This window comes from Montipora capricornis, chromosome 2, assembly GCF_036669925.1.
Source record: "Montipora capricornis isolate CH-2021 chromosome 2, ASM3666992v2, whole genome shotgun sequence".
NCBI lineage: Eukaryota > Metazoa > Cnidaria > Anthozoa > Scleractinia > Acroporidae > Montipora > Montipora capricornis.
The window spans coordinates 3,132,164-3,142,163 of NC_090884.1; the positions used below are offsets into that span (position 1 = coordinate 3,132,164).

At 38.2% G+C, this 10,000-nt stretch overlaps 1 protein-coding gene across 1 annotated transcript in view; it reads right to left on the reverse strand.

Annotated features, from left to right (window-relative positions):
• The window catches only part of LOC138038482 (ubiquitin carboxyl-terminal hydrolase 3-like), a 15,825-nt gene that overhangs the window by 4,779 nt on the left and 1,046 nt on the right, over positions 1–10,000 (reverse strand). Inside the window, exons 5-14 of the mRNA XM_068884358.1 lie at positions 6,917–6,977; positions 5,889–5,977; positions 5,337–5,450; positions 5,113–5,226; positions 4,582–4,723; positions 4,318–4,369; positions 3,381–3,458; positions 3,168–3,286; positions 2,185–2,304; positions 69–130 (exon numbers count right to left, since the gene is read on the reverse strand). Coding sequence (XP_068740459.1) covers positions 69–130; positions 2,185–2,304; positions 3,168–3,286; positions 3,381–3,458; positions 4,318–4,369; positions 4,582–4,723; positions 5,113–5,226; positions 5,337–5,450; positions 5,889–5,977; positions 6,917–6,977 — 951 coding nt within the window. The remainder of the gene's footprint in view (positions 1–68; positions 131–2,184; positions 2,305–3,167; positions 3,287–3,380; positions 3,459–4,317; positions 4,370–4,581; positions 4,724–5,112; positions 5,227–5,336; positions 5,451–5,888; positions 5,978–6,916; positions 6,978–10,000) is intronic.

The following is a 10,000-nucleotide window of genomic DNA, read 5'->3' on the forward strand; positions in this document are numbered from 1 at the left end:
CCCAGCATGATCCAATTCAATTCACTTCTCACTTGCAACATAAACGCACAGGTCGTCATAATACTCACCCACTTCCATGATGAACAACAACCGCTGCCAGATCAAACAAATATGCTTTGGGATTTTCGTCCTTTGCAAAAACAGACAAGAACACGACAAATTAATTGTCAGCCAGGGGCCGGCTGCTCGAAGCATGGTTAGCGCTATCCGTCGGGTTAAGTGGTATTTAAAACCTATAGGTTTCCATGGTATTTTATGCTAGTTAGCGCTAACCATGCTTCGAGCAACCCGAGCCAGAAAGCAGGGATCCGGGCGAATAATCACAACTCCGTAATAAATTACCTTCTGTGCCCCACGGGTGGGGTGTAACGCTTGATGTTATTAGTTTAAAGCAGGAGCTCATCAAGGGGAGCTTGACTGTAGCTTGGTTAGCACTACTAACTAGCACAAGAACCTGGGGGTTTTGATACGGCGGCGGTACACCTGAGAGGCGTTTTCATACCGCTCAAAATCGGTTTAATGGAAATATCTCGTTCGCGTTTTAAGCAGCGCCAAAACCCTATGCTCTTACACAAATCAATGTTTTAGGGAGTTCTGAAAATTTTTTGATGATTTTCGGGTATCTTTGGGTGGTTTCTCAAAAGAGTAATTAATTACGAAATATAAGAAATAGATTTAATATAATTAAAAACAGAAGAGTAACCAGGTTTTGGAGACATATTCAGGTAAAAAAGCGTTCTTTGGTGAAAAATTTTATGTGTACTAAACACGTAAGCTTTCGGCTTCCAGACTAAAGCCTTTAAAAACTAAGATGTAAATACGCGAGAAGGAAATATATACAAAATGGAAGTGTGAAAAAATTGGAAAAACAATAAAAGGGAAAAACTGTGCAAATCTAAATGAAAATAAAGTATTGTTTTGGCAAAGGCTTGGAGTTATTGTCGGTTTCATTACTGTTAGCGGTGTGCCAATGTGTAATTTTGGTTTGCGTGTTAGGATTTAATATAGTTTAAAAATTAGAATTTAAGGTTAAAAATTATAACACGCAAACCAAAATTACCAACCAAATCTGTAGTGACGGATTCAGAAGGGGGGGGGGGGGGTGGGGAATGTTGGGGAGTCCAGACCCCCTTGGGTGCTCTTGGGTGGGGGGCAAAGCCTGCGGCACAAAGTGAAACTTTCAAGTATGTTTATGTTATTTATTTATTTGTTTGGGCAGGTTGAAATTTTGGCAGCTATTAAGCTGATGTGGACCTGCTACATGTATACCCACCCACCACTCACAGAGGACCAGCCACAAAACCAGGAACTTCATTCCCTACTCTTCTCGAATAGCAACATTGATAAGGGGGGAGAGGGCTGCAGTGTGGGAGACAATAGTTAAATTAATAACGCCCCAAGAAGGTGAAGTGTCTCTACTAATTTTGCAACTTGTTGTAATAAATTTGTGTATACCTATGCAGTGCGCAGAATCTGGGGAAAGCAGACAGGAAGGAACGGAAAGAAATGTTACCCAAACAAATCCTATGTTGTTTTACCCAGTTAAGGTCAGGTGACAAATGACCTCGCCTTAGCCGAATTCGTGCATTTCTAAATACTTATTGGCCAAACATTGTATGGTTATTAGGTACTGACTTCTCAAACCAATTTTCTTTCTAAATCGAGATGGTGACTGAAATATTAAAATATAATATCACATGCACTCAACAATTTGTATTGGTGCAACGTCTGGGACGTTTTTTGATGCTTGGATCCAGTTGCACTCTGTCAAGGCTAGCAATTTAAACCCGGTGAAAAATCCCTGCTAATTCTAACAAACGGTTACTGTCCTCGTACCCGCAGAGAAACGCATAGGTACAAAAGCGTAATACCACAGCCGTGTCCCTGATATTCCCCCACTACGTCCCGAGGGTGGGGAAGGGGGTGGGGTGTGTGGTTTCAATTGAATAGTGCATAAAAGTGAGACAAATTATTTTTGAGTAATGCATGTTTCTTTCAAGATGTGTGCAAGTGTTTTCTCAATATTATTATTCCTCAAGCTACGTTATCAGGAAATTTTGAAGTCCATTATGTCGATTCTAGTGGAAGGCAAATGTAATACCAAGATCACTTAAACAATTCTTGTAATAATCATGCGAATTATTCTTTGCCAAAGAGTTAGTGCTTTCACAATAACCTTTTTACCTGATCTTGCATACAGTAGGGACCCATATCCAGTCCCCGCACAGGAAATTGGACATATGTATCCACTTTACTTCGATGGAAAGCTTGAAACTTGAAGCGCTTGAGATGCAAACACAAAACCTTAAATACGAACAAGTTCAATGAGACTACAGTCTGCACAAAAAGACATTGGAAATAAGAGTTGGATATTTGAGACTTCATTTGGAGAAGCCAGTAGTTGTAGTTTTACTTACAAACCTTTGAAATTTTAAGAAAGTAAGATTAAGGAAACATAACTCGTACAAGTACGTGCAAAGGCTGCACTTTTTAAAAACATTTTGTAGTACGAATAGTACAAAGAAGAATGCATGCTAAAGTTAATTGAAACTACAAGGCAATCTTTGGGTAACTTTGAAAGATTAGGTCATGTATCATTTTAATAGGGAGGTTAAGAACACGACATTTTGGAGCTGCGGATGGCAAACATGAGTTTACCCAAAACAGGAAAACGGTCTCTGATTGGTCCATAATCCACAAACGCAAGTGATTTTTCATTTCAGCTGTTGTTGGTGGGGAAAATACGTAACAAAGCCCTAAGAGCATCTGTGTGGGAGGTTATCATATTAAGAAAGCACTATTTTTCCTCCTAAGAAAATGCGATCAAAAGTTGGGGTGTGGCCTGTGCACAACGGCAGCAGCCCATACATATGTGAACAGAGTAATTGAAACACAGAATACCTTGGCTCGTAGATAAAAAAGGGAAGTGTAAGAGGTTTGAGCATTCTATTCAGACTCTTAAACTTCTCTTTTGTACAAAAGCTTCATTTGCACATCGCAATAATTTATGTTAAACACATTAACGAGTGAGCCCTTTCCCAACTCGATTCACCCTTACTGGCAAAAAAAAAATGACAGCATTCTTAGAACTAAACCTTAAAATTTTGCAGGTGAGGTGCTAAGGAAACATACAGGAGACACATCAGGGTAAACTATTCTGTCCTTACATTTGGTAATCTTCTGAGCCAGAATTTTTTTGTAGATCTCTGTCTCTTTTTACAGTTTGGACAAATGTAAAGCTCAGAATCTGCTAATTCCTCTAGTGAAACAAAATGATTCAAGCAATCTGCAAAAAGAAAACAAAAAGATCAAAAAACATACATGTGATTTGTGCAAACAACCAGACACTGACAAAAAAAGAATTATGTGGACAAACATACCTTGAAGCTGACACATTTGTGATTCTTTCAACTTTGACTTTCTATATTGAAATTCAGCTGGAATCTCCAATGACAAATCTGTTGAAAACATTAATGTATAGACGATATTGAAGACCATCTGACTTCTTACTCTAGTCCTACATTTTTTATTGTAATTTGGGAAAAAAAAGTAACCAAGTCAATAATCAAACAAAACATAGATCAAGTCGATAATTACAAGGAGAAGAAGGTACATCTGTCAGACAAGGGTGGAGCCAGGGATTTTTGCCTGGTTACTACATGCATGACCGTCGGACACTTTACCCCTGCCTCTGATCCCTGGTGATTTTTGATTAGTTCTAATCAACTTAAATTCTTAAAATGCACTGATCACTTCACAATCTTCATGGCCAATAACACCACTGAAAGTTTGAAACAATGAAAACCTTGAAACTCTCAGAGCAAAACAAAAACTTTTCATTTTGCGCTTTGTTGAGCACTTCATAAACAATTCATAAACAATTTTAGGTACACTTTTTAGAATAAGGGAATAAGCTTGCCAAATATTGTTTTTGGCCTTGTCAGGGTGACATAATTTTTTAATATTTTTCAATTATTTACCAGAACCAGCAAAAAGAAGACAATTCCCCAAAAAGTTACACATACTCATTATATAACTTAGATTGAAAAAACAATTTTTTAAGGTCATCATCCTGAAATTGTTTACCACCATGTCCAGAAATACAAGTAATGACAAAAATAAAGAATTTGGTGAAATTCTACCATTATTGGCTGAGTGGTTGACTCTTGGGCAAAGTTTAGGTGCATCTGCCATTTTCTGTGAATCAACGGCTTTTGTTGGGTTAGGTTAGGGTTGGTAGACTTTCACCAAATCCACCATATTTGCTGAGTTGTCAGCTCTTTTGTGAAATTTCATCATTATGTACACCAAGCTCACCTAAAAATGGATCATACTTTTTGGACTCAGTTCCACAGACTAGACACTTCACCTGAAAGAAATTGAAAAGTCATTAAAGGGATGTGACCAGCAAAAATTCAAGATAACCAAGCAAACCTAAAAAAAAAAAAACCAGCTAATAATATGTAATATTCTATCACCTAATCAGTCTTTTTTTCCTGAACACAATAACAGTCCATAACACATGTTCAGATTTCTGAGTGGCGCAGTGAGAAAAGGAGTGTTCACTGTTTCTTATTGTACCTCACTATGTAAAAGTCCACCAAAAATCCCTGTTATAATGGTCTCACTTGTTCCGTAACATTTTGGAGACAAGAGAAGTTCCGTGTGTACTCTGTCCAACAAATAGTGCATAAATTCATGTGCATCTTGCTGCTGGTAGCCTCTGAAATATGACATAATAAATAAAATGAATTCAATGAAATAATGAATCAAGAAAATGTAATCATAACATCTCTTTTCAGGAACAATACTGCAACCAACAATGCCAGAAAAATGATACGATTTGGGAAGATTGAAATCTCTGAAGTCAGCACTGACAGTGAAATCATCAGGAAAACTCTTACCAGAATTTGAATGGGAACATAAAGAACCCTAAATACTAGCTAATTAGCCACCTGGCTCCAGTTGTTCAAATGATGGATAGCGCTATATGCCAGATAAATTACTGTCCACTGGATAACTCAATTGGTTTCGCTAGTGTTTATTTGCTGGATAGCGCTATCCATTGTTTGAAAATCTGGGGCCTGGACTCTGAAAGCCGAACCCACCTACCTGAACCGTGGAACTACTTTCCACACAACAGAGAAGAGAGCATCTGGAGAGTGTGGGACCCCTCCACCATGCCAAAGTGCACACAGCACTTTGCGCAACTCTTCCACCACAGAACTGAAAGTTAATGTTTGAGTCTATTAATTAGTCCTGTTGGTACAATCTCATACCATAAACACCAACATGTCAGTGGAAAATAATAATGTAATGGGAATTTATTTTTTCACCCTTCATCTGTTTTCCTGCTTCTTGTGAAGTAAGGCTGTTTTCCACATGAACTATCAGTATGGAGTTCAAATGCTGGAAGGTCCTTGAAATAACAACTGAATGACTGAATGTTACTGTCAATAAAAAAAAGAGAATGTCCTTACTGGACATGGTCTACAGCGGCTCTTTATGTTGGTAAAAGGTCTATTTATGGTCAAAATTTTCAACATACAGTTTCTTCAGAATAAACACTTCTTTAATCTACCCAAGATGCCCAGAGTAACATCCGAGACTTGCTTTATCCGCAGTTAAAGGAAAAGCCAATATTATTGTAACATTAAGAAACCCCTGTCTTTTGCTGCATTTGCCAAGCTCCAATTGGGGTTTTTGTGTTACATTGAGATTTGTTTGTAAGTCTGGGTCCCATTTTCACTCTGAATGCATTTTGCCAAGGCCACTGTTACAAAATGTCTGAGATTTTCTATCAGGTCTTACTGGCTGTGAATGTTGTGGACAATGACTGTTGGAAAACTCCTTTGTAGACCTACTTTATGGCACTGCATGTACCTTACCTCAACGACTGCAAAACTGCATTCATAAAACATGTGTTTCCAAGATTACGAAGGCCAGGAAGATACTTCACCCGTCCAAGGTTTTCTTGCTAAACACAAATAGTGCAAATGTTGCTTAATCTTAGCTTTCCAAATGTTGTAGTAATATTATAAAGCTATGGTTGACCAATCAAGCACCTGCTAGACATGGTGTGCTTTTCCCATATACTTTTATTGATTACAAAGAGATAAAAACATTATCATGATAGTAAACACAATGCAATTATTGATGTTGCATTGTAAGGGTGTGATGCGTACAAGGGGAGGATGATAAACTATAGCTGCTTGGCAACAAGTGACAAGCTCATCATAGTGAACAGCTTAAGGAAGCTCGAAAGGGTTTTCAGCTAAGCGCGCGCGCACAAGCCACACACGCAACTTGTAAGCTGCTTGCGTCAGCTCCTGATTCAAATGGGTCACCAGAAATAAGCAAATACCACTAATTTCACTCACCTTTCTTCTAATTCCTATATAAATGAATATAAATAAACATCTCATATTCATGAATGGTCACTTAAATCCGTTTGTGTTGGCCTTTAGCTCCACTCGCGTGTGCACTCGAATGAGCGGGTGACGCATGGGTAAATGCCAATCTTGTAACCCCCTCATTTTTCCTGATTTTGCAACTTTACTTGTTTATATCTCTCCTTCCGGACAGTGAATTTTGTTCATTTTTTGCATGTTAGCTTAGATTCATTTTAACCCATTGACTTCCAGGGGTTCCCCATTGACGAGTAAAATCCTCTGGCGTTACAGTAAAGTACTAAGTCTGGCCAGTTTAGGCTGGTTTGGACGTCAAAGGGTTAACAGGGACCTTGTGATAGAGTAATCGGTCACCCCTATATGTAGTCTGGCTTTTGATCTTGAGACCTGCTTTGAGAAAAGGCAGGTACTGTACTCAGCGTGGATGGGTGCTAGTACGCGGGTCCCGGCTTCTAATAAAACCCATGTGATGATTATATGTTAATTTTGTTTTGCTTTAAACTCACATCTGCCTTAGAGGTTTTCTTGTGTCTTTCTGGGGAACTGGAATCCTGTAAATGGCGTTTCCTAGTAAATTAAAAAAAATGTGTCATGGCAGCACATTTTATTAGGGTACGGATTGATGAATGCAGGAAGGGTATTGATGTCACGAAATTTAGTCTGGGATAGGGCATGGTATAGAAATCAGAGATTTTTAGTCTACATTACAGGGCTCGAAATTAACGAAAAAATCCAGTCGCATTTTGCGATAAGATACGAAAATTTAGTCGCAATTTCGCAAATTTTAGTCGCAAAATCGCCACGCTGCATTGTGTTGTCAGTGGTTTAGCAGAAAAATATGAGCCCGCAGTACTTGTGTGTAAAGAAACTGCTGAAAATGGCGAATGATCGAAGGAATGGAGCTGTGCACGTAACATCGCAGCTAAATTACTATACAATTACGCTACCTTCAGAGAAAATTCAAAGCGAGAAACAAAATAATTTTGTCATTTATTTATTTATTTGTTTATTTTAGCAAAAGTAGCAGCAAAGTGGCAACTACTAACCCTTTCGTTTTGAAAGAACGAAGGTGACAACAAGTCGCAAATTTGCGACTTCTCCAGATATTTTAGTCGCAAAGGGAAAAATTAAGTTGCAAATGCGACCGTATTGGTCGCAATTTCGAGCCCTGCATTAGGGTATCATTTTCCTGGAAACTGATCAGTTGCTTGAATATTAGGTGTTGTATAGCAAGTCTGAGATGGGATAGAGATTAAAATTTTGCTTTCTTTGTTACCTGTTTTCCATCCTAATTGCTAGCAAAACAACGACAGTCACCCAAAAACTCAGCTTATTTTGTATTGTTTCACTACATTACTAACTGATAACAAACAGAGATAACATGGATTTTGCAACAATCTTTATAAACTGCTCGCAGTCCCTTTTGATTTAGTCGAATTGCCCACTTTGGTCAAGCAAGCGAGCTGAGGGGAGAACAGTGATTGAGCCAAGCTATAGGGACTGCAAGATCTTCTGTAACTGATGTGTTCAGAATCTCTTATTCTAATTAGTGAAAGTGACGACAGATGGCAATAGCAAAAGCAATATCATGCTTCTCTTTTCCCAAGGAAAATCGAAGACAAATTGGCATCATAATCTGACAAGAAGTAATTAACTTGTCAAAAAAATCTGACAGTGGTCCAATGTCCACAGACCAATCTGAATTTCCCACTGCTGGTCACAGCAACGGGAGATTCTGAACGCGTCAGTTATACATAAGATCGTGCAGTTCCTATATTTTTGCTTGATCACAATTCTCCCCCCAGATAGCTTGCATGACCAAAGTGGGTGGTTGGACTAACTCCCAGAGACTGCCTGCAGTCTACAATATTTAGTTTCAGTCAGTTTATCATTGAGGTTGTCAAAATTTCCCGTTTAGGATCCATTCGTTCGCTTTAGTGTTTGTCATATTTATCTTTCACGAGGTTTGAGGTTTCTTTTGCATCTAAAAGCTTTCAGATTTTCAATTACAACCTCTACTTTGATCGACAATTTACATCAATGCGTAAACAGTTCACGACTTGATTTAAAATAGATGTTTCCTTTTATGTTTCATGCGTTATGATTCCGACAAGCTGATGAAGATTCCAAAACAAAACATTGCATCAATCTGAAGTCCCAATTTTTACTCTGTTTCTCCAATTGCTTATCAGTAATGATTTACTGCTGCCATGAAAAAAATGGGACCAATAATTAACTAAGCAAATTGACATCCAATGGTGACCAGATTACTGTTATTTAAAAACTCAGTCGTAATTTTGCAACAAGATATGAAAATTTAGTTACAATTTTGCAAATTTTAGCCACAAAGTTGTGGCCCTGTATTGTACTGCCAAAGGTTTAACAAAAACATTTACATAGAGCGATTTTCAATTGAGTGTCGTAAAACGAAAACCAAAGTAATTACTTTGGCCAATCAAAAAGGACCGAGACAATCCAGTAAACCAATCAAAACTCGAAGTTATTACACGTAGCCGACAGAAAGCCCGGGAAAATGTGCACGCGCGAGCCACGAGTGGTTTTGGTTTCACTTCTGATTGGTTGAAAAAATGGCGCGAGAACTTTGAACCAATCACAGAGTGAAGTAATTATAAACCAAAGTAATTATCTAATTACTTTCGACACTCAATTGAAAACCGCTCTATTCACAACTCTCAAACAAGTCACAAACTTGGTTTAAAACACCCCCTACCCCCAACCTACAATCTAGGGCAGCAAAATGTTATTATTATTTACAAATCATTATTTTCAATAACAATCAATAAACATTTGATAGCCACCTTGCAGGGCCAGTTCAATCTCATCCCCACAGTCCACTTTTCTTTTGGTCAGCACCAAGAACACGGAATCTGGCCACTTCTAATTTATGCACAGGCATAGTGACAACCACCACCGTTGTTTCAAATTTCTGAGTGTGCATGAATGAGCCGGAATTAAACCCCTGATTTGCGGACTTCCTGCCTTGCAAGTGGCCAGAGTCCGCGTTCTTGGTGCAGACCAAAAGAAAAGCAGACTCTCAGGAAAGCATTGTCTGGTTAGCTGCTTGAAATTAATCACATCAACAAGTAGAGCGTAAGAGGGTAAACAGTGACAACCACTGAACCAACGGGATGTGATTTTCTGACTGTTCTGGAATTCCAGAAGTTTAGGACCCCTTCACGACATATGCCCCAAATCTCCGAAATTTTTTTCCAGAATAATTTATTTTTGTTCCAATATTTTGATTCCTTGCCCATTTCTTTTTAGATTTTTGGTTTTATGGAAATCACCCATTATTTCAAAACATTTTCCTTGTTATGCTGATGCCAACAAAAATTAAATATTTTGCTTGAAATCTTCATTCCAAGTGAAAATTCAAAAGCAGTCTGAGAGACATGACTAATGCAAATGACCCAAAACAGCCGATACATATTACTAACAAAGAACAAAAAAATGAACAATCACTGATAACCATCATTCTTAACATGTGACACGTAGAGGATCATGGGGTTAAAACAAAATGGCTGGCACCCAGAACAAAACAAAACAAACAATAATATTGCATTACGAAA